The sequence below is a fragment of the Xiphophorus couchianus genome, chromosome 11 (assembly GCF_001444195.1).
Source record: "Xiphophorus couchianus chromosome 11, X_couchianus-1.0, whole genome shotgun sequence".
Lineage (NCBI taxonomy): Eukaryota > Metazoa > Chordata > Actinopteri > Cyprinodontiformes > Poeciliidae > Xiphophorus > Xiphophorus couchianus.
In genome coordinates this window covers 14,491,182-14,514,291 of record NC_040238.1, presented here as the reverse complement: position 1 = coordinate 14,514,291, position 23,110 = coordinate 14,491,182, and the positions used below count along the sequence as shown (strand labels likewise).

The 23,110-nt window shown below is 47.5% G+C and overlaps 2 protein-coding genes across 4 annotated transcripts in view; one reads left to right on the top strand and one right to left on the bottom strand.

The window, feature by feature from the left end:
- LOC114153113 (arf-GAP with Rho-GAP domain, ANK repeat and PH domain-containing protein 1) overlaps positions 1-16,441 on the top strand; it is a 30,871-nt gene extending 14,430 nt beyond the window's left edge. The window contains exons 1-26 of one of the 3 annotated variants that reach the window (XM_028031440.1): positions 1,102-1,431; positions 2,563-2,639; positions 2,706-2,764; positions 4,138-4,566; positions 5,276-5,374; positions 5,677-5,866; positions 5,941-6,036; positions 6,388-6,501; positions 6,595-6,655; positions 6,745-6,865; positions 7,435-7,699; positions 7,773-7,972; positions 8,080-8,165; positions 9,879-10,061; positions 10,133-10,201; positions 10,277-10,376; positions 10,444-10,500; positions 11,045-11,180; positions 12,299-12,398; positions 12,464-12,665; positions 12,894-12,939; positions 13,044-13,258; positions 13,595-13,804; positions 13,885-13,990; positions 14,065-14,206; positions 16,227-16,441. In XM_028031440.1, coding sequence (XP_027887241.1) covers positions 2,563-2,639; positions 2,706-2,764; positions 4,138-4,566; positions 5,276-5,374; positions 5,677-5,866; positions 5,941-6,036; positions 6,388-6,501; positions 6,595-6,655; positions 6,745-6,865; positions 7,435-7,699; positions 7,773-7,972; positions 8,080-8,165; positions 9,879-10,061; positions 10,133-10,201; positions 10,277-10,376; positions 10,444-10,500; positions 11,045-11,180; positions 12,299-12,398; positions 12,464-12,665; positions 12,894-12,939; positions 13,044-13,258; positions 13,595-13,804; positions 13,885-13,990; positions 14,065-14,206; positions 16,227-16,295 — 3,432 coding nt within the window. In that variant the 5' untranslated portion in view covers positions 1,102-1,431 and the 3' untranslated portion in view covers positions 16,296-16,441. Of the gene's footprint in view, positions 1-1,101; positions 1,432-1,553; positions 2,029-2,562; positions 2,640-2,705; positions 2,765-4,137; positions 4,567-5,275; positions 5,375-5,676; positions 5,867-5,940; positions 6,037-6,387; positions 6,502-6,594; positions 6,656-6,744; positions 6,866-7,434; positions 7,700-7,772; positions 7,973-8,079; positions 8,166-9,878; positions 10,062-10,132; positions 10,202-10,276; positions 10,377-10,443; positions 10,501-11,044; positions 11,181-12,298; positions 12,399-12,463; positions 12,666-12,893; positions 12,940-13,043; positions 13,259-13,594; positions 13,805-13,884; positions 13,991-14,064; positions 14,207-16,226 lie in introns of those variants that run through there. The other 2 variants (XM_028031441.1, XM_028031442.1) reach the window with 2 other exon arrangements.
- On the bottom strand, positions 16,307-23,084 carry LOC114153119 (uncharacterized). Its single transcript, XM_028031449.1, has 6 exons — positions 22,539-23,084; positions 21,598-21,678; positions 20,402-20,695; positions 17,818-17,949; positions 17,646-17,741; positions 16,307-17,575 (listed from the first exon to the last, which is right to left on the bottom strand). Exons 2-6 carry the CDS (start codon positions 21,644-21,646, stop codon positions 17,523-17,525), a joined length of 624 nt encoding a protein of 207 aa, XP_027887250.1. The 5' UTR covers positions 21,647-21,678; positions 22,539-23,084; the 3' UTR covers positions 16,307-17,522.
- Between the last annotated feature and the right edge of the window lie 26 nt (positions 23,085-23,110).

Here is a 23,110-nt window from a genome sequence, read left to right as displayed (position 1 = left end):
CTAATTAGAATAGCTAAACCAGAACACACACATGCACTAACACACATACAGCAGTATGGGAGCTTCAGACTGTCTTCAGTTCATGTCAGTGAAAACTCTAAACCCAGGCTTTACTGAACCAGAACCACGTGAGGTTCTAGTCCTGGTTTTGTTCCTGGTCCTGGTTCTGGTTTTGATTCTGGTCCTGCTTTTTGTTTTGGTCCTGGTTTTTGTTCTGGTCCTGGTTTTGTTCATGGTCCTGTTTCTGGTCCAGCTCAGTAAGCAGCAGCAGCTGAATGCAGGAGTGAAGCAAACTGTGCTGGCATTAAGGAGCCAGCAGGGGGCAGAAACGCCTCAGAATGTTGTCACTGTGACTGAGGAAGAGTTTGGTGGAAATGTTTCTGAAATAGCCCTGCGACGGACTGGCGACCTGTCCGGGGTGTACCCCGCCTCTCGCCCGGAATGTAGCTGGAGATAGGCACCAGCGACCCTCCCGACCCCATTAGGGACAAGGGTGAACGGAAAATGGATGGATGGATGGATGTTTCTGAAATAACTGATCAGAAAATCCGATTTAGAATATAAATTAATTCTGGCATTTTAAAGACTGAAATATAAAATACTAATAAACTGAAACTTTTTCAAATAAATCTTTTTCAATATTAAAATATCATAAAATGAATAGTTATAGCAGGCGGTGTGTATACTAAAGCCTCCAGTCACTGCATCCAGCCCAGAGGACTGCAAAGCTTCACACTCACCGTCTGCTGGTGGAGAGCTACTGGAAGGTTCTGATCACAGGTTCTGATGAACCTGGTTCATCTGAACAGAACCAGGCTCTCTATCTGGTTAGATCTGACAGAACCAGGCTCTCTATAGGGTTAGATCTGACAGAACCAGGGTCTCTATCTGATGCCTTTGTGATCAGAACCAGTTGACCCAGATCCGATTGGCTCAACAGCAGGAACACAGACCCTGTTCTGGTGCCAGAGAGATAGTTCTGCTTTTAGGCCAGATTCAGAACCACAATGACCCAAAGCTGGGCCTGTAGGTGGTGCCGCTTCACTGAGACCCGGGTAAATAAGGGGCGTGGCATAATGGGGCGTGGTCTGATGGGGGCGTGGTCTTAAAGAAAGTCAACAGATTAAATCTTGTCCCAGTTCTCAGAACCAGAGTTCCTCTCTGGGTCGGATGTCTCACTCTGACGCCAACTGAAGCTCCCAGAACTGGACCATTACAGCAGAACCTTTCAGACCGGCTGGATCGGGTTTCAGTGGGGCTCAGATCTGCTGTCTGACAAGTCACTCTTCATCACCATCGTCATCATCATCAGCTCTCAGGGAGTTCTGCAGATCAGATCAGCGGGTCAGAACCGCGTACAGCCTGAAGGTTCTGAAACTCCTGGACCGACACCAGAATCTGGAGTTCTGACTCTGATGCAGGTTTGACACGGTAAATACACACGCACACGCCCACACACACGCACACACACACACGCCCACACACACGCACACACACACATGCCCGCACACAAGCACACGCACACACAGCAACATGACTCGGCACAGCCAGAGGAAGCTCCGCCCACATTCCTGCAGCAGGTAGAACAAGTGAAGCCGCTCTATAAAACCGTCTCAGAGGAACTGGCGGTCCTGCTCTGGTGAAACGTCCTCTGTAAAGTTCTGATAGTTCTGGTTCTGAAGGTTCTGAGCTAGCAGGTTCTGACTTCCCAGTTTGGATTAGAACCTGGGCTCTGTGGATCTCTGGATCCTATTTTATCTGGTTTTGGTTCTGGAGACATCTCTGGACTCCTTCAGAAGTCCAGCATGTTAGACCGGACCAGACCAGAACCCTGAGAGTTCTGCAAAGGGTGTCCTCACAGAGACAGAAAACCAGCCGCAGCAGTTTATTAGAGCAGAAAAGAATAGAGCAGACACACCCGGTCCACAGGTGAGCCACAGGTAGCAGTGCAGGTCCCGGGACAGACAGGTGAACCAGTGAACAGGTGAACTGCAGGTGTCTGGGAGCCTCTGAGGAGACGACAGCAAGGTAAGATCTGCTTCTGTTTCTCAGGAAGACTTTACCTGTTCAGGTGAACCCAAACTGAGGGTTAGGAGAACATGGAGATGGGAGGTTCTGGGTTCTGTTGGCAAGCAGTTCTGAAAGGAGACCCAGATTCGGTTACAGGAGTTAAACTGAAATCTGCTGATTAATTTTTCGTTTAGAGAAACTGATTTAGTTTTTCCATAAATGTTAAGAAGCTGATTGGCTCTAGTGGACCATCGTCTCTGGGTCGGTACCAGGCCCGTGTGTCATATAGGAGTCCAGGTCCTGGTGATAGCATACCCTCCACGTTGTTAGGAAACGTCTCCGTGGAGACGGGATGGATCCGAACACCCAGGGTCCGACTTGGTTCTCCTCATGTCTTCGCTTTATTGTTTCAGGGAAATGTCTGGCTCTTCCAGGTGTGTCTTCCTCCTGAGAAAGGAGCTGGGAACGACCTTTGACCTCTCCCTGCTAGGTGTGTTTTCCTCAGGAAGGTCAGTGTCAGCTCTGATGGGTCTCTGTGCTCTTGCTCTGCAGATGGCTCTGCCCCCTTCTCATCCAGTTCCAAAACCTCGGCTCCACTCCTCCAAGAGCGTCCCCTCAGTCCTAAACAGGTGAGCTCACCTGGTACCGATTCATCCACCGGACCGACTCAGGCTGACTCAGACTTTGTGTTTCAGAAACCCGACTCATGAAAACCTGCAGCTGAGCTTCCCAAGAGGACGGCACCAGAGCACAGGTAAACACTCTGGTTCTGGTTCCAGTCCAGATCTGGCCTCACTGAAGGTCCAACAGGTTCACTACTCTAACCAGCAGGCATCTAATGACCTTTGACCTCCTGGTCACAGATGAGGTCACAGACTGACCTCAGCAGGTTGGCTCCAGCTGTGACATCATCATGACCTCATCAGAGCATCATGGTGAGACAGCTTGCCGCCAGGATGTAAACAGGAGTTTCCAGGTGCGCTCTGATTGGTCCGTCTGCCTGCGAGTCATCAGATGGACCTGACTGGTCCGGTTCTGGGAGATTCTGTTCAGCAGCAGGAATTTTATCTGCAACCTTTCCTGTCCTCTGCTGTGATGTCATCATCTTCCAGAACCGGACCCACTTGGACCCACCTGATCGGTTCTGAAGGACCACCGTTCCTACTGAACCAGGAGAAAAACTGTTTGATATGCAGGTTTATCAGAAATGATCTGGGTTCCGAACCAGAACCGGAACCAGAAGCCGTGGCAGAGCAGAACCTGGGCTCTGACTCTGGGCTCTTAGTTTTCATGTCAGGAATCATGAACACTGTTTAGTTTTCTTGTCTTACCGGTTGTGATCCGGTAAGAGATTCTCTCAGCTGATAAACCATCTTAGTTTCTCTTTCTTGAAGATAAAAATCTGTGGCCCTCTCTTCTCCTTTCAGTTTGTTATTCAGAGGAGAGATCGGTCACATGACCCGGGCCGCTGAGGCCCGTCACAAGACCCGGGTTGACTGATTGTTCACCAGCAGCTGCTGACGTAGACCAGCAGAACCTGTCTGACCGGCCGGCTCCAGCGATACTTCTGTGAACCAGTCTGTCCTCAGACGCTGTTCTGTTGAGCTCAGTCTGGAGCTGGACCAGAACATCTGCAGCCTGAACGGACCAGAACCGAGCCTGGAACCAGGCTGAGCTGCAGAACTGTTGGCTCTCAGCTCGTTCTGAGAGGGAATCTGATCAGACATTGAGTCAGACATCATGAAGTTACTGGAGCCAGAAAGTTCTGGTCCAAATCTTTACAGGGCCTCCATGAGCAGGGTCTCCTCCGTCCTGCAGACCCAGAAAGTTCCGCTGTCATCCTCCAGAACCTCTGGCCTAGTTCATCATCATGAAGTCGTTTTTTCTGGAAGCTCCATCAGGAATCATCCTGACAAAGGTTGCCAGATTGTTCTGCTGGTTCTGGGACTGGTTCTGGTCCTGAATCATTAATCCCGTTTCTCTCTGGTTCAGAATCACTTTGATCCGTTCAGTCTCTGTCCTCACTGGTGGGTCCTACATTTCCAGAGCGATCCACCAGTGGGCATTAATGTCAATATCAACCTATGAAATGATGTAACTGATGACATCACTGTCTCCTCCCCCCAGATGAAGATGCTCTCCCTCTCTCCTCACCTCGAAAGTCAACGCGAGACAACTTCCCGACTTTAGACGGAATCACAGACCTCATCGCCGCCAACATCCCGTCTCTGGCTGGAGTCGCTACCAGCTTCAGCGCCTCCGCCCCCTCTGTGCCTCCCCCCATAGACAGCCTAACTGACAGTAACTCCACAACCATTCCTGGGTTAGCTGAGGCTGCTAACGCTGTGGCTGCTAATGCTGAGGCTAAGCTAAGGCCTGCCCCCTCCACACCTGCTGCCAACAGCTCAGACTCTCCGAGCCTAGAAAGCATTATCAGCTCACTGAGTAACATCACCAGCTTGGAGGAGTTTGTTAACAACATTCCTAACCCATCAGCTCCGCCCCTTTCACTTGAGCCACACCCACCACTGAACATGAACGGAGGGAGTCATACAGGTAAGCCATCCAATCAGATTGAGGATCTGAACCAGTTAACCATAGACAAACCTTAGACCAGGGGTCCCCAAAGTCGGTTCTCGAGGACCGGCATCCTGCATGTTTTAGTTCTATTCCTGGTGGTACCGACAACCTTTACAGCAAGTCAATGCTCTTCTTAGGCCTCTAACGAGCCATCATTTGATCCAGGTGCGTTAAACCAGGGAGAGAACTAAAACATGCAGGATGCCGGTCCTCGAGGACCGACTTTGGGGATCGCTGCCTTAGACAGACCGCAGATGGTCTATAGATGTTCCAACCATGTTCTAGATTGGATTCATCAATCTAGAACATAGATTGATGAATGCAGAGTTTTGTGCATCCATGGAGCTCAGAGTTGAGCTGCTGCTTCTTCGTGGTCCTGGTGGCTGATTACAGCTGAAGGTAGAACGGGTGGAACCCACCAGGAGGAGCTGGAGGTTGTTTCAGGGAGGGGGGCTGACCTGCTTCCTGCTTCTGTAACCAGAGAAAAGTCTGTCCATTCGCCTGTTTTTAAATGACATGGACTGAAGTTCTAGAGATGGGTTCAGACGGTCTTCTTCTGACCCAGAAATAGGACCAGAACCTCTGACCCTAAAGCCTGATCCTCTGGGTTTTAGACTGACCCAGAACAGACAGACATCTTCCCATGGTAAAACCTGCCTGTCCATGTTGTTCTGAACGTGTCCAGATGTCGGGGCTCTGTCGCAGCTGGTCAAGGCATCTTTGGACCCAACCGCAGGAGTCAAGTTTCCGTCTATGGAGGCCGCTGGAGTTACTGCTGAGGAAGGTACTGGTACCATCAACCTGTCTCTGTTCTGGACTTTCAGGACCTGTCTGAATCCAGATTCTTCTAAATCTGCTTAAACTGATCTGAATACAGTTATAACCTGTGGTCCACTGATCAAAGCTCTTATAAACCCTGGTTTCCTTTCTCCGGGTTCTACTAGTTCTTGTCTCACTGTCCAATCATTCCTGCCCAGGGTTCCACTGGTTCCTGTCTTACTGACCCAAGTAGTTTTGATCTGTTTCTGATCAGCTGACCTTCCTTCCTTCTCTCTGTCTGATTCTGGTCAATGGTTCTGGTTCCAGTTCAGTCTCCATCCCCTCTGTCCATCAAAGAAGAAGATCCATATGTCACAGTGTTGGGTACTTGGACCAATCAGGAAGAAGCTGAATCAGAGTCGTCCAATGAGGAGGATGATAAAGGCAGTAGCCCCGCCGCCTCTGGTTCTGAGGCATCAGTGGATAAGGATCCTGGTTCTGACCCGGTTACCACCAGGTGAGTCTGTGATGATGATGATGATTTCTCCTTCTTCTAACACTGACACTATTCTTTCGTTGGTTACCATCTAGAGTTTCACCCAACCAATCAGATCGCTTGAAACCGACTCGACCGGCTCCACCCCCTCCAAGCAGGAAGTCCAAACCAATGAAGCAGAAGATTCCCAGGTATGTCCAGGTCCGATGTTCTCTGAGGGATCTCCTTCCGGGTTCTTCTGCTGTTCAACATTTAACTAGAGCTGATGATTGGTTTTAATGCCTCCAGGCGCTCCTATTGGCTGATGCCAGAAACACAGACATGTTGTCATAGAAACCAATAACATTAAAGCTCAGTTTTAATAATGGTAACGTATGGACTCTGAATTCCAACGTGGTCACACTAGAATCATGTGACCAGAACACCTGTCATGTTGACCAGGTAGCACCAGTGAGCAGTGGATCTAACTCAGGGTATATTAAAGGATCACAGAGTAAAACCTGACAGATGCCCTAGTCTGCTGACAGCTCTTTGCTCCGCAGGGCAGCCACCATCAGGGTCTCCAGGAAGAAGGGCGGCGGCGGCGGCGGCGGAGGCTCAGCTCCTCAGAGCGCTGTGGTCCGGGCCAGCTGGCTGGACGTCTGGAAGGGCTTCAGGTACCAGGACCAGAACCTCAAGGCTTTGCAGGGGGGCTTTGGGGATGGATAGATGGATGGATACCAGGTGATGATATCTTTTCTGTCCATCAGATACAGCGTTCTGTGGGTGACATTGGATGGCCAGCTGATGTCCCTGCGTAAAAAACGAACAGTAAGTGTACTCCTGTGTGCTTTAACCTGTATGTGTTCTCCGGTGTGTGTCGGCCAGCTGACTGACTGGGTTCTTGTTTTGTGGATCAGGACCGGTTCAGTGAGGTGCTGTTCCATGTCTCCAGTATCACCAACGTGAAGCCTCAGGACAAAAGACGCTTCTCCGTCTACTTCAGGAAGAAACACTACGACTTCATGGCTCACAGTAACGGTAGGACAGTGACGCCTGGACAGAGTCCTGTTGTCTTCCTGGGACTTGGTTCCTCAGAGACTCATGTCTGGTTCATGTTAATATGATTGATTACCTATGAAGGTGCTGTCCACACGTCTCGGGAGAGACAAACACAGACATGGATTCCAAGAAGAACATTGTTAAAAACTCTCTCCTGAATCGCATCCTCATAGGTCTCAGTTTGTTCCGTCTCTTTTCGCCCCATCTCTTGTCCTGAGATATGAGCTGAAGACATTTCTGACTTAACTCTGTCCACTGTTTTAGCCTTGCATAGCTTTAGTCGTGGTCCCTAAGTACTTCAGTAGAATTTGATATGACTTTAGATCCCTCCAGATGTTCTGGTCCTGATGTGAAGTTTGGTGGAGCTACAGAGTGAGAACAGGAATGTCAGATCAAATCACTTCCAGTTCAGACCCCTTATCCATCACCCAGGGTCAGACACCTTTCTGGCAGTAGATCAGAAGATGGGAGCATGAATCCTCTGGATTTGTTCCTTTGGTAGGACCTCGGAATCTCATCCTTATTTTCTTCTCCTTTCTTTCCCCCAGAGGTTCAGGAAGGGTGGGTCACATCTCTGTTGGCGACTCGTGGCCTGCAAAGCCCAACCCCCTCTGAGCTACATGGACAGGTCACCTTGAAAGACTCCCGGAGCCGTGCCTATGCTGCCGTCTGGGGTCACGACCTTTGGATTTACCCCAACAAAGACAGCTTCCAGTTGGGCATCGCCTCCTTCTCCGTGCCCCTGAACGTAGCCACGGTGAAAGCGACAGGAAAGCACTCGTTTGCCCTCGTCACCCCATACAAGACCTTCAAGTACTCACCTGTCCGTCAAGCCTTCCTGTCCGCTACGCTTGGCACCACTGCTAACCTTGTTTCTGTGCTATAGTCTGTCCGTTGACTCGTCAAAGGACCTGTCGCTCTGGCTGGATAGCCTGACCTCCACCATCCAGAGTGCTGAGTCCTGCAGCCAGGTGGCGCTACGTCTGTGGGAGAACCCCTACAACAAAGTGTGTGGTGACTGCGGAGCTGCCAATCCTGAGTGGGCATCGGTTAACCTGCTGTTGGTCATCTGCCATAACTGTGCAGGTAGGAAGCAAACAACTTGTGGGCGGAGCCACTGAGGATGTGGCTACCAAAGGTACTGCTAGAGACCAGACTGCTCTGATTGTCCATCAATGTCTGTCTGCTCTCAGCTCAGCACAGAGTTTTGGGCAACAGCCTGTCCAGGGTCCGCAGCCTGAGGATGGACAACAAGACCTGGACTGAACCACTGATACAGGTGAAGCCTGAAGGATCAACATGTTGGGAAACGTAGATCATTGTTCAGATTCATACAAAACTAAGCTTTAAACACGTGGGGGTTGGTACCTTTTACTCAGTGGCAGCAGCTTCAATAGAAGACAAAGCTGGCTTTCCGAAAGTCTTGCTACACAAGGCGAGATGAGCAACTCTGGCTACATCTCTAAAAATCTCCTGTAAAACCATGAAATCTCTCTCATACCCAACATGGTAGCTGTAGAAATGCAGGGATATTAACTAAAAGGCACAAAGTAAGAATGTTTTATGCTTAACTTGATGCTGATTGACTGGTTGGGTATAAGTTGTTTTTCATCTGAGGAGGGAATACCCTGACAATAGTTAGAGTTTATCACTGTGGAGGCGAGCCAGAACAGATTCAGACATACACATCACTAACTGTTGCTTGCTGACAGAGACATAGATCAGTCTCAGGTTGGGGCACAAAGGTAACAGCATAATTATCAGCAGCAGCAGCAAACTGGAAATGCAGCTTTGAGCAAACATGCAGGAAGAGTGAAGGTGTTAAGCATTCTAAACACCCCGGGTGTAACGGCCAAGGCTGAAAACTAAAACATAAGTTTCCTTTGGGTGATTCTGAACTGTGAGGAGGACTGATAGGTCTGAGGGTCTGAAGTAAGGGCTCCTGTCTGGCTAAAGCTGAATAATTGGAGGTTTAGTGGTCTAAACTTCACTAGAATCACCAGAACGACTCAAAATGTCAGCAATCTGGCTGCAGTGTTTTGGTTCTTGATAGCAACACGGAAACAGCAAAGTGCTTTACTCAGGAAGGGCTGTCTCCAGAACACTACGTACATATGGTGTCCTATTACTGCCAAAATTAAGACTGAACCACTGATACAGGTGAAGCCTGAAGGATCAACATTGGTTCTTCAGGGAAATCGTCTTAAGAGGCCATGACCATTCCAAAGCTTGGAGAAGCTGGAGTTAGCTCTAGATAGGCTAGCATTATCATTGGAGAACCTAGTGTTTGCTGTAGGTAGGCTAGCATTAGCTTTGGAGAAGCTGGTGTTAGATGTAGGTAGGCTAGCATTAGCATTGGAAAAGTTGGTGTTAGCTGTAGGTAGGCTAGCATTAGCACTGGAAAAGTTGGTGTTAGCTGTAGGTAGGCTAGCATTAGCATTGGAGAAGCTGGTGTTAGCTGTAGGTAGGCTAGCATTAGCATTGGAAAAGTTGGTGTTAACTGTAGGTAGGCTAGCATTAGGGTTGGAGAAGCTGATGTTAGCTTCAGATGGGCTAGCATTAGCCTTCAATAAGCTAATAGCTAGTATGCCTGGGATAGCCACTCACGCCTCGTATTTTCTTCTTTAAAGAAATCTGTATAAATAAACATGGTTGCCATGCTACGTCTGTATGTGCTACCATGTGTTTTGACATATTTGACTGTAATCCAGCGTTAGTCCAAACATAAACATCCTGAATTATACAAGCTGAAGTTAGCCTCTTAACTGCTAAAGGGTGATTCCACCATATTTTCCCCATGTTGAGGATCTCTCTAGTTTAAAAAGTTCAGACTCTTCAGTCATGGAGCAGACAGTACGAGTTTTGTTAAACTTTGATTTGTGAAAGTTTGGTGAAGGCCATGTTGGATCCATGACCTGAACAAACCTGAGCGTTTCAGTCGGCTGAACCTGCCACACAGGAAGTTCTTCCTGACCTTTCTCCATCCTTTCAGCTCTTTGTCACCTACGGCAACCGGCTGGCCAATCAGGTGTGGGCTCCAGCCGTGCCGGCAGCAGACCAGCTGCATCCAGAGGCGACGGAGCAGGAGAGGGCGGAGTTTATCCAGAACAAATACAGCAGGGGGCGCTACAGGCGAGTCCACGCTCTGACCTCCAGCCGCTCCATGATGAACCAGGTGAGAGCAGAGGCGACCGGGTCAAAGGAAAACGGATGATGATGATGATGATGTTGATGTTGTTGTTTCAGAGGCTGTGCCAGGTGGTTGTCAGTGACAATGTGGAGGAAACAATGTCTCTGATCTGCTCTGGAGCCAAGGTCTCTCTCTCTTAGCTTAGCGCTGCACCCTCTACACCCCCGAACCATCACCTGAACCATTCTACCTGTGTGCAGGTGTCTTCGTCTGACCCTCAGAGCCCCTCCCCCATCCTGCTGGCTGAGAAAGCCAGCCAGGCTCTGCAGATTGAGTTGCTGCGTCTCAACGAGTACACAGGTAAACCTCACCTGACCTCACCTGAGGTCACAGTTGAAGCCTCTAACACACCTGTGTTCTCCTGCAGAAGTCCGACCTCACCAGCCTCAACCAGCCAACAGGAAGCAGGCCTCCGTCCCCTCAGGTGAGGCTCTACCTTTGACCCTTGGAGCAAAGACACCATGACTGCCGAGGTTAGATTCCTTCTGTACAGAAACACAAAGAACCTGAAGACTGCTGGACCAGAACCAGAACCAGAGCCAGAACCAGACTGGGGTGTAGGAAGTCCTGGCTGTTCTGAGAGTTTGGTTCCGGTGTGGTCAGACCTCATCAGAAGTTGGACCCAAACCAGAAAGGCTCTCTGGTGTCACCCCAGGCTCAGAACCGGCCAGGTTCTGATTGGGTTCTTCCATCACAGCAGAAACGTTGCAGTACCCAATGCCGCCTGCAGAGGGAGCTGTGGGTCCGTAGGAGGCTGAAGACCAGCTGCTATCAGAACCAGCACCAGAACCTGGTGGCCCCGTTCTAATGGTGCTGGTTCTGTTGTCCATGCCAGTGGTTCTGATTGGACCTCCATGCTGTCTCCTCCCCCTCCCAGAACGCTCTGAGCCTGTAGTCGGCCCAGTGCAGTGTGTCCACCAGGAGGCGCTCTGTCCCTTTAAATAATGTGTTCTGTGTTACCTGGGCAGGTGAGGAAGAAGAGGAGGAGGAAGAACTCCATGGGAAACTGGAGGCAGATCGCTTCTTCTTCTCGTTGGAAAATGATTCTGCAGCCTGTGACGTCCTGGACCTGAGAGAAGTTCTGTCCGTTTTCCTCAAAGACGGGTAAATCCAGATTATGAACAGGATTAGAATCCAGATCAGAAACCAGATCAGAAACATAAAACTCAACCAGCCAATCAGAAGTCATCAGTAAAAATAATACTAAAAGATTAATTAATTTTACTTGTAACAGAAATTAATAAATGATAAACAAGTCCCAGAAATCTGTCGTGATTCCAGAAAAATGAATTATTCCAGCTGAAGTGTGAACACAAACCTCCATCATGATGCAGCAGATTATTTCTTTTGAATCCTCACTAGCGTGCATGAGAACCAAACGTGGTCCAGATGTTTCCAGAGGATTGATTTTTTTTAATTTTTTTTTTAAACAAATGCTAGCCACTAAAAACAAGATGGTGGTTATGGCTGTCAATGAAACTTAATTTTTGCACAAAATTTGCCATAATTTATCACGGATTAATACGTTTGGTATCAAATCAGACATAACTGGACACAGAAATATTTCGTGAAAATATTTGGATTTTTCAAGATGGCCGCCATGGTTGTAATGAAGAATGTATTAGCACTAAAATTAGCAGTAGCACAGCACAGCTAACCAAAGTTAGCTTCACCAACCACTAATTCGCGAAACGAGAATCTTAGCTCCACTAATCATAAACTACCAAAAACATAGAAAACTAGCGAAAGATAACACTTAGCCTCTAAACAAAATAATTATTAGAAGCTGACTGTAAGTAGCTAAGCACTTAGCAGAAGCTAACGATAACCATAAAGACGACTGTCTCAGTCTGTGTTTCATCTTCATGCTTTTACGATTGATGCCTGGAGTGAGGCTGGCTAACAGCTAGCTCCTCAGTTTCTGATTCGCTTCAGAAGATTATGAACCACCAGATGAGCAAAGTGGAAAACAAATGATGAGGCAGTTGTTTGCCTCAATTGGTCTAAAAGGCTTCAAAATTGATCTAAACGACTTCCAAATGACTGCCATCTCGAAAAGAAAAATGGCTGTCGAAATATGAAAAGACCTGAGGAGTTAGCATGCTAATGCTAGTCAGAAGACGAAGATTTTGATAGAGATGCTGCAGCCTCAGGACACTCTTCCAGCAGGAATGATTCGTTCAGTTTTCCAATTCTGATTCCGTGACCTGTGGCTGTTTCAGGTCTGCGCTCCAGTTTGAGATGGTGACTCTGAACGATCACATCATCTGTGACGCCGACAACAGCGACTCGCTGCAGAATCACCTGGTGCACATCCTTAAGGTAGAAACCTGCTGCTGTCGCCGTTGACGCCGAGACAGACAAACTGACCTCTGCCCTGCCTTCAGGTCATTCTACCAGGGGGGGTGTCCTACGCCGAGGTGGGCGGGGCCTCAGCCGTCAGCAAGGTGCGCATGGTGGACGTGGGCGGGGCTTCCACTCAGTCTGACGCCTGGCTGGTGCTGTGGGACGAAGGAGTGAGCCTCCACCCGGTGGAGAGAGCCGGGCAGCGCAGCCTGACCTTCCCACTGAGCATGCTCAGTCCCACAGGTAGAGCCGCACTGGCTGACGCCAAGATATTCGCCCCCTAAAAATATTTACACCCAGAAATAATCACACCTTAAGGAAATGGATGTTTGTAGTCATTTTTTAATTTTGACTGCAACTTCTTGTTCTTTCTAGAGAAGACACACCTGTACCCCCATCAGGTTGAGTTGATGTAAAATTTTTTCCATTTCTTCATATCTTGAGTCAGTTTGGATCTCTTTCCTCTTTCAGATATGGTTTTGTATGAAGACACCGTTACCTTGGTAACAGCAGAAAGGTGAGTCTCTCACACACCTTCAGTCCAGTCCAAAAGTATTCATACGGAGAGCAGCTCCGCCCCAGCTGTGATTGGCTGAGCCTGGACAGGTGTTCTCCCATCAGGACCGTGTCGTTACGCTTTGAGGAGCAGCGCAGCACTGAGACCATGTTCCAGCACCTGAAGAGAGCTCTGGCCAATCAGCATCCAGCGTCTGAGGGTCCACTGAGGGCCAATCAGAACCCAGCTAGGCCGAGTCAGATGTCGATGACTGACGGCGCCGTGAAAGGTTCTGTTTCCCCGGCCATCCAGCGCTGCGTCTCACACATCACCACCTACGGTGAGTCTGGGTCAGGAGTCCACTTCCTGTTGCCACAAGCTGCCAACAGGAAGTGGACCAGAGAGCTGCCGGGTCAGAACCTGGATTATTCTGGTCCAGCTGTAGAACCTGAAGCAGAACCAATGGGGTCCATGTCCAGATCAGTGGCCCACGTCTGATTCTGATAGACCTACGTGTCGGTTCAATTGATGGACCAGAACCAGTTTGGTACCAAAACCTCCTGACTGACCTGGTTGCCTCCAGCAGAACCAGAACTGCTGTTGATCTAAACTGTGCTGAACTGTGTTAAGAGTGTTTCCATGGAAACCTGAGTGGGCGGAGTGTACTTGTGTGCAGGACTGAAGGTGGAGGGCCTGTACCGGCGCTGCGGCCTGGCGCTGAAGGTCAAAGAGCTGGTGAAGGCCCTGATGACGTCACCAAACTCCGCCCCCCTGGAGGCTCACGAGCAGGGCGTCCTGGACGTTGGCTCCTCACTCAAGCAGATCATCCGGGACCAGCAGAGCCTGGTGCCGCAGGCGGAGCTGCAGCAGTGGCAGAAGGCTGCAGGTACTCCCTCCCTCTCCCCCACCCTACAGGTGAAGCGTCTCCACCTGCAGCCACCAGTCTAACCAGTTACTATCTCCCAGTGATTCCAAAGGAGCGCAGCAGATTCAAAGAGTACCGACGGTTGCTACGGCAACTACCCCCTGACAGCAGAGCCACCCTGAACATGATGTTTGGACACCTTTACATGTAACAGAGCCGAACCCTGACATGATTACCTGCCTGATGCCCACCTGCTCACTAGCTCCTCCCACTCTGTCCAGGGTCCAGGTGTTCTCTCAGGACAACAAGATGTCGGCCCACAACCTGGCCGTGGTACTGGCGCCCTCCATGTTCCAAGTCATGAGCCAGGACATGATCGCACTCACCAGAGAGTTCATCATCCACCACAACCTGCTGTTCCTGGTGAGCGCCACCGCCACTGCACTGCCTGAGACTCACCTGAGAATACACACCTGAGAAATCACCTGAGAATACACACCTGAGAAATCACCTGAGAATACACACCTCTGATACACACCTGAGAAATCACCTGAGAATACACAACTCTGATACACACCTGAAATACATCACAGAATACTCCTGAGACTCATCTGATACTCATCTGTTAGCTAACTATTAGCTACCTGTTAGCTACCGGTAATGTAATTGTTAGCCATCTGTAAGCTAACTGTTAGCCATCAGATAGCTACCTGTGTCTAACAGAACCAGACAGCGGTCTAACAACTGACAGCGGTCGGAACATCGTTCGCGGCTTTGAGCGGGACTAGCTCTGGGATTGGCTCTGGACTAGCTCTGGGACTAGCTCTGGGATTAGCTCTGGGATTAGCTCAGGGACTAGCTCTGGGACTAGCTCTGGGATTAGCTCTGGGATTAGCTCTGGGATTAGCTCTGGGATTAGCTCTGGGATTGGCTCTGATATTAGCTCGATAGCTCCAGCCTGAGCCAGAGCCCAGCTAGCTGCTTAGGCAGGAAAGGTCAAAGAATTACAACATAAATCGGAAAAAGAAAAGTAATCTTTACAAATTACTGCAGATTTTCACCTTTGACTCTAATGTAGCTTTGATTTGTTGTTGATGTCCCTTCACTGCCTCAATTTATTTACAATTATACTGAAAATTCAGATAACAGATATGAAGTTAGCCTTTAATCCATCCATCCATCCATTTTCTTCCGCTTATCCGGGGTCGGTCGCAAGGGTAGCAGATTAAGAATGGAGGCCCAGACTTCCCTCTCCCCAGCCACTTGTTCCAGCTCCTCCAGGGTCCCAGGTCAGCTGCGAAACATAGTCCCTCCAGCGTGTCCTGGGTCTTCCCCGGGGCCTCCTCCGCCTTTAATCCAGTGTTTCTCAAAGTTTATCAGGCTGAGGACCAGTTAACCCATTTAGCAAGCTGTCATGGACCACCTAACCTGAAATTGCCCCCGCGATAATAACACAACTTAATATATGATGCAACCTGAAATGAAAATAGTCTTTTAACTCACATATTATTGTTTTCTTTGTTCCTCTTAATGAGAAGAGTGGTACTGTTTGGTAAGTGTGACTGGCCAAGACGAAGCCATGAACACTTGGGTACTTTGAGTTATTTACAGATTCTTAAAGTGTCTAAGCTTTCCAATGATGTCAAACACAGAAATTAAAAAAAAAAGTGTAATGTGCATTAATAACATTTAGCGCCATTTGTGATTCAGAAGCACAATTAAAGAAAAACAGATTTGAGTTGCTTTAACAGAAATAAAAAATCCTTTTCTGCACCGTTAAATCTAAAATTCATTAACCCATTTCTATCAATTGTATTTATTTAATTCAGTTTAATAATTTTTAATTAAATAATAAAAATGACAATTGCTGTTGACCTGAAAGCAGAGCATCATTCATTAGCAAGTAAAGTTAGAAAAACAAAGAACAGTTCTGACTAACTGATTCCTACCGTTCAAAGGAATCCAGTCGCTAGTGAATCAACACTCAGCAGCTGTGACTTAGCTTCCTCTGATTATAGAATATTCCTGGAGTTGTTTTCTTTCCACCTGTATCTGCAGCTTTTCTTTTGAGTGACACGGTTTAAAGCCGGTTTTCCATTATTATTTTTAACACAGTCCTTTGGTAAGCTAGCTGTACCGTCGCACTTTGAGCAGACGTCACGCAAAAATAAACGGTCGTTTACGTGCAGCACCTCGCGGACCACTAGAGGGCGCCCGCGGGCCACCAAACGGTCCGGGGACCACAGTTTGAGAAAGGCTGCTTTAATCCAGTAAGGAGTCATAATAACCTGACATAAATCTGACCACTAGATGGCAGTGACGCGAATCCTTTGCGTCGAGGAATGGTCCAGGTGTGTTGAGTAAACTTGAGCTCTGATTGGCTGTTGCTGGTGGACGTGAGGCTGAAGGTGATGCTCATGGTTCTGATCCAATCTGTGTGCAGACTCCAGACCGGAAGGATGAAGACAAAGCAGAAGAGGACGATGAAGAGGAGCAGATCACCCTCCTGTGATGAAGTTTCTCTGATTTTAATGCCTGAATATTTCTTGATCATCAGAATCTTTTTTAAATCATGACCTGTTTCTGTCCTCTGGGTGTTGGTTCTGATCCAATCTCATGTAATCCCACTGAATCAAACAATAAAAGCCTCGTGTCTACTGTGGCGCCCCCTGCTGGGCGGCTCTGTGTCTTTACTGCTATCTTAAACATGAAGGTGGCCCACAGAACCGCTGCTTTGGTTCTGCTCACTGGAGGACATCAGAACTGTTTCCCTATGGCCCGGTACATGAACCGGGTTCATACAAGAACGTCTGGACTTCCTTCAGTACCAGGCTCACCTGAAGGAGGGGGAGTCCTAAAGCTGCTGGTCGTCTGCCTGTATACTGATTGTCTTCCTTAGAGGACAGAGTCCATGTCCACCATGATGGCGTCCTGCGGTCTTTGTGGCGGCCATCTTTAATCTGCTGGAGGCGATCTGGAGGATTTTCTGAGCTCATGAATGTTTGTCAGCTTCCTGTTTCGTCCTCAGAAAGTCATTTCATTCCTTGAGGGTTTTATTCACTCACCCTCTGTCCTCTTCACTGCAGAGTAACTAGTTACATTTACTCAGTTACTTCAGTAACTTTAAGATGATGTTTATTCAGGAGTAGCTGCAATACAAAGTACTTTAACTTTAATGAAATATTATCATGACTGGAACAGGATCTCTGGATCCTCAACCTGCGGTGATGTGTTCCTGCCACCAGGTGAAGCTCCAGGTCACTTCCTCAAGTTAACAAGTCACCTCTGAGATGCATCACCATGACAACCGCTCTGATGACCTTTATTCTGAAACCACTTCCTGTCCCATTAATCAGAGCTCCACCGGCTTCCTGTGGCCTGATGCTAAGCTGGTCCGGATGTGTAAAACACCAGAACCTTCTCCTGGGTCACAGAGCGGGCCTCCAGTACCTCCAGGACCTTCAGGACTCTGGGACCATCTGGACCTGCAGCTGGTTTATGAACAGAGTCCTTATCCAGTTCTGGTTCTGAATCCATGAAGCAGAACCAAGCAGGAAAAGCTGTAAAGGACCTGGCTCTGTCTGACAGGAACCGGGCCAGACCTGAAGAGAAAAATGTCAGCAGGTTCTAACATCAAAGTCTGGGTTCATTTTTTTTTATTATTTGGTAGAAAGGAAAACAGTTTAACAGCTCAGCCAATCACAGCTGAGTGCTGGCCCCGCAGTGCTCTGATTGGCCGTCAGACATAGATGTTCTCAGCCGGCTCAGCAGGAACTGCAGGATAACAGGGAACTGTGGAGAACAGGGGGAACTTCAGCTGCAGACCAACACGGAGGTCAGAGGTCAGAGGTCATGTATTTACCATAAATAGGTTCTTCCTCCTTCTTTTCCCCCTCCTCTTGGTCCTTGTTGCCATGGTTACCACGCATCGCCATGTAGGTCTGGGTGTCCCTTTCACCTGCAAAACAGGTAGTCAGTGACTGCCGGCATGTTATGGTTGGAGAGAACACCTGTTGGCTCCGACTTCCTCTGACCGGCTGCTGCACTTGAAATGCTGGACCTGAGAAGCCTCCTCTTCCACAGGAGGAAGGAGATGATGAAGAGCAGCAGGATTAGCAGCAGGAGGAGCGAGCAGACGATGGCGGTCATCCTGGACTGACTGCTTTCTGGGGACACAGAAATTTGTGGATGGTCACGGCTACGACCTGGTAGCAGGAAGCTATCACCATGAGTGATGATAGGTCGACACCAGGAACCAGACTACTGAACTGCATTAGCTTTGGAGAAGGTGACCATGCTCAGGCTGCTTGACCTCTGATGCTAATGACCTGCAGTGGAAGGCCTACAACTGAAGGGCTACAGTTAGGGTGGGGTTAGAATTGGATAGGCTAATGTTAGCACTGGATAAGCTAATATTAGCAAAGGATAGGCTAGTGTTAGCATAGGATAAGCTAGTGTTAGCATTGGGTAGGCAGGAGTTGGTACTGGATAGGCTAGTTTTAGCATTGGATAGGCTAATGTTAGCATTGGATAGTCTAGTGTTAGCAAGGATAAGCTAGTGTTAGCATTGGATAAGCTAGTGGTAGCATTGGATTGGCTAATGTTAGTATTTTACAGGCTAGTGTTAGCATTGGAAAACTAATGTTAGCATTGGATAGGCTGGAGTTAGCAATGACTATACTAGTGTTAGCAATGTATAAACTAGTGTTAGCATTGCATAGGCTACAGTTAGCATAGGATAGGATGGGCTTAGCAAAAAAAAGTTGGTGTTAGTATTTGATAAGCTAATGTTAGTATTGGATAGGCTAATGTTAGCATTGGATAAACTAATGTCAGCATTGGATAAGCTAATATTAGCAAAAGATAGGCTAGTATTAGAATAGGATATGCTAAAGCTAGCATTGGATAAGCCAGTGTTAGCTTTGAATAAGCTAATGTTAGTCTTAGATAGGCTAGTGTTAGCATTGGAAAATTAATGTTAGCATTGGATGGGCTAGTTTTAATGTTGGATAGGCTGGAGTTAGCAATGGATATACTAGTGTTAGCAATGGATAAGCTAGTGTTAGCATTGTATAGGCTACAGTTAGCATTGGATAGGGTGGGGTTAGCATAAGAAAGGCTGGTTTTAGCATTTGATAGGCTGGTGTTAGAATTGGATAGGCTAATGTTAGCATTGGATAAACTAATGTCAGCATTGGATAAGCTAATATTAGCAAAGGATAGGTTAGTGTTAGCATAGGATATGCTAAAGTTAGCATTGGATAAGCTAGTGTTAGCTTTGAATAAGATAATGTTAGCTTTGGATGGGCTAGTGTTAGCATTGGATAAGCTAGTGTTAACATTGAATAAGCTAGTGTTAACATTGAATAAGCTAGTGTTAGCATTGGATAGGCAGGAGTTGGTACTGGATAGGCTAGCGTTAGCATTGGATAGGCTAATGTTCGCATTGGATAGTCTAGTTTTAGCATTGGATAGGCTGGAGTTAGCAATGGATATACTAGTGCTAGCAATGGATAAGCTAGTATTAGCATTGTATAGGCTAGTGGTAGCATTGGATAGGCAGGAGTTGGCACTGGATAGGCTAATGTTAGCATTTCATAGTCTAGTTTTAGGTCTATGAAAAACTAGTCTTAGTTTTAGCAATGGATAATGCATGTTATCCATTGCTAACATGCTGGAGTTAGCAATGGATAGGGTAGTTTTAGCAGTAGATAAGCTAGTGTTAGCTTTGGGTAAGCTAATGTTAGCATTGGATAGGCTAATGTCAGTATTGGATAGTCTAGTTCAGGGGTGCCCAAAGTCGGTCCTTGAGGGCCGGCATCCTGCATGTTTTAGTTTCCTCCCTGGTTTAACACACCTGGATCCAATGATGGCTCGTTAGAGGCCTAAGAAGAACACTGACTTGCTGAAAAGGTTGTTACTACCACTAGGGAGAGAAATAAAACATGCAGGATGCCGGCCCTCGAGGACCTACTTTGGGCACCCCTGGTCAAGTTGTAACATTGGAAAGGCTGGAGTTAGCAATGGATAAGCTGGTGTTAGCAATGGATAAGCTAATGTTAACATTGGATAGGCTAGTGGTAGCATTGGATAGGGTGGAGTTAGCAATGGATAAACTAGTGTTATTAATGGATAAACTAGTATTAGCATTGGATAGGCTGTGGCTACAGTACGTAGCTTGCCCCCATCAGTGTGTGAATGGGTAAATGTAGCGTGACCTGTGGACCTGAAAACAACCTGCACACGTAGAGAACGTTTAACATTTATGATCCTTTGTTGAACTTTCCGTACAGACAGAAGTGGCTACAGGTGACCAGCTAATACATGCTAGCCTTTACAAAGCTAGCTAGTATTCTCCTTCTCATTGGCTGGCGCTGGTTGCTCAGTTCCCTGTGTCGGCCTATCAGTCATTAATCAATAATCATTAATTATTAATCAACAATCAATAATCAGATGGGTGGTTTCAGGATGTATTTACTCCAGAGGGAGGGAAGCAGCCCCGCTGGCTGAGGAATAGTCTTAAATTTGGCCTTAACATGGTGCCATAAGTTTTGTTGCGGGTGGTTCTAGTGAAGGTGGAGAACCTCAGCCTTCATAAACGGTGTTTGCTGGACTCACCTTTCACCTGCAGATGGAACACCTGCTTGTGTTGCCTATACCCCTGTTGGTTGTAGACCTCCAGGGTGTAGACTCCAGAGTCCTCTGGCTGGACACTGCTGAAGCTCAGCGACCCGTCCTCCAGCAGCTCACAGCGGCCGTGGGGACACCTGGTTCTCTGGTTGTCCAGCAGCAGGAGGGGGTGGGTCCACCTGAAATGCAGTTCGATCCCCTTACGGCCCCTTCGGATGTCAGGCAACAGCTTGAGGCTCTCACCGCTGGTTCTAGTTACGTTGGTAATGTCAGCAGAGGCATCTGAGGTCAGAGGTCACACACAGAGAACATGTGATGGATCAGTACCTTACCTGTCCACCAGGTGGCACTGTTATTTCCCTTCAGTTATTGAAGGTTTATCACATCTTTATCAACCAGATTTAAAGTTTCATATCCTTCAAGTCTTTGAATCATTTCCTCCCACATTCTGTTCACAAGTTACAGCAGAGATGAACTTCCTGCTGCTGTCCAGGAACAACAACCTTCCCTCAAAGACATCTATTCATGAATTTTTGTATTTAAATATTTATATAATATCCTGGTCGTTTGTATTTTTCATTTGTTCGATTATTGCAGCCTTAGAATTTGCCCCATAGAAGCAAAGAGGACATGTGGAGAGGAAACAGAAACAGTGTTCGCTCCCTTCAAAATAAGAGCATGAATATACAAGACTAACTACCTAAAGGATCCTTTACAGTCGAAAACAAAACTTCAACACAGATGTTGAATTTTATTTGACTGAAAGTTTACACACAACCAAGTGAATTTCTGCTTTAGAATTAATCTGGAAAAAATTATTTAAATGAAGCCAGGCATGCTAACTGTTTTCAAAGTTAGCTAAAGTGCTAACGCACTATAATCTAAAAATGACCTCTACTTTTAGTGCATTAGCAGCTGTTTTCCTCCACAGTCTGAGTGAAGCTGATTCTGAGGTTTAAAAAAAACATCTGATTTTAACATTTTATCAAGTATATTTGATTAAAAATGAGGGATAATGATGGTATTTGTGGCTTTGTTTAAGGCACTGTTTCCATGGTTACGCTTAACATTGGTAAGCCTGTGTGGTTTAACCAAATCCTGCTGGTTCTGATTTATGAATAAAGGTGTCACCATCATGACCCATGTGGTTCTGGTTCTGGTGGGAACAATGAAAGGTCACTAACTGTTTCTCTTCATCATCATCACCAACAGGATCGTCACCCAGGGCAACATGCTGAGACAGCTGGCTCCGCCCCCCCCCTGATCTGTGGAGAGGAAATGCAAGTCAGTGGTCAGAGTGGGTTTGGGTCACATGACTTCTAACAAGACAGAACTTACATCCTCCACCCACGCACCAAGGTGCTTCGAATACATTTACTTCACAAACACATCAGACATGATGTCAAACGCCACCATCAGAATCATTATCGATTATGTTGAGCATTGTTCCAGTCATCAATAATCAAAGCAACTCTAACCAGGTTCCTGGTCTTAAGTGAACTCAGGGTTTCGTCGGTATTTCTGCTTTCTGGAAGTCTGTTCCAGACCTGTGGTGCATAGAAACTGAATGCTGCTTCTCTGTGTTTGGTTCTGGTTCTGGATGCAGATCAGAACCAGTAGACCTGACTGGTCTGGAAGGCAGCAGGTGTTAAATGTAACGAGGTGCTAAAGCCCTCGATCTGCCTCTAAACCTGCAGAAAAGAAAAAACAGAAACTAGAACAGCTAACGGCGTGTTTAATAATAGAATCTCAGTAGAACAAACACACTTCATGCTATTGGCTGATGCATTTACTGCAAAACGCAGCCAAACACACACCCCCCCACACACACACACACACCTGAGACTGAGTGTGTGCCTGTAAGGTTTCTCCATAACCTTACAGGCATGGACTTGTAATAATGTTCACAAGTCGCCCCCAAATCCAGAGCCCTGAGTGGAAACCCACTACACCAGAGACCACCATGGACCCAGAGGAGACACCCCTCCAGAACCCCCAGCATAAACCGTCATACTAATATTTTTACTATGGATGTTACTTTATTCCTAGAGTGTGTTCATGTACTGGTTCTGACCTGTACTGATTCTGACCCGTAGGGGTTCTGACCCGTAGCGGTTCTTCCTACCTGAGAGTTGTTGGTCGACCCGAATCGCTGCAGATCCGACTCAAAGTGGAACCAAAGTGAACCAAGCAGGAAGTGAGACCAGAACCGAGCTGCTGCTGTTCCTGGAGGATTCTGGTCCGGTTCTGGTCCAGACCTGGATCAAGATCAGTTTCTGAATCAAGGTCAGATTCTGGTAATATCTCAGGACCAGGCATGTGAAGGAGCGACGTCCTTATAGATGAACACAGTGAGAAGTGACTGGACCATACAACCTTCAGCAGGAAGTAGGTGGTGTCTCCCCATGCTGGTGGAGCCATGAACCAGCAGAGGGTGTTCTGGGCCCGGCTGGTTCTGAATCTGAACATTCGGTTTAATAACTTGAGAGCAGTAGGAGAAAGTAGCAGAGGAAACTTAGAAACCTTCAACAGAAAGTAGACAGGGATTCTGGGTAATGTGGGGTGAATAGCAAGCTAACAGTAAGCTAACATGGTAGCAAAACACTGAAACTACAGACTAGCTTACCAATAGCTTCCCGCATCCTGATGCTGCCAACTGGGAGAGTGAATACTTTTAACGAGCTTCATGAATAAAAA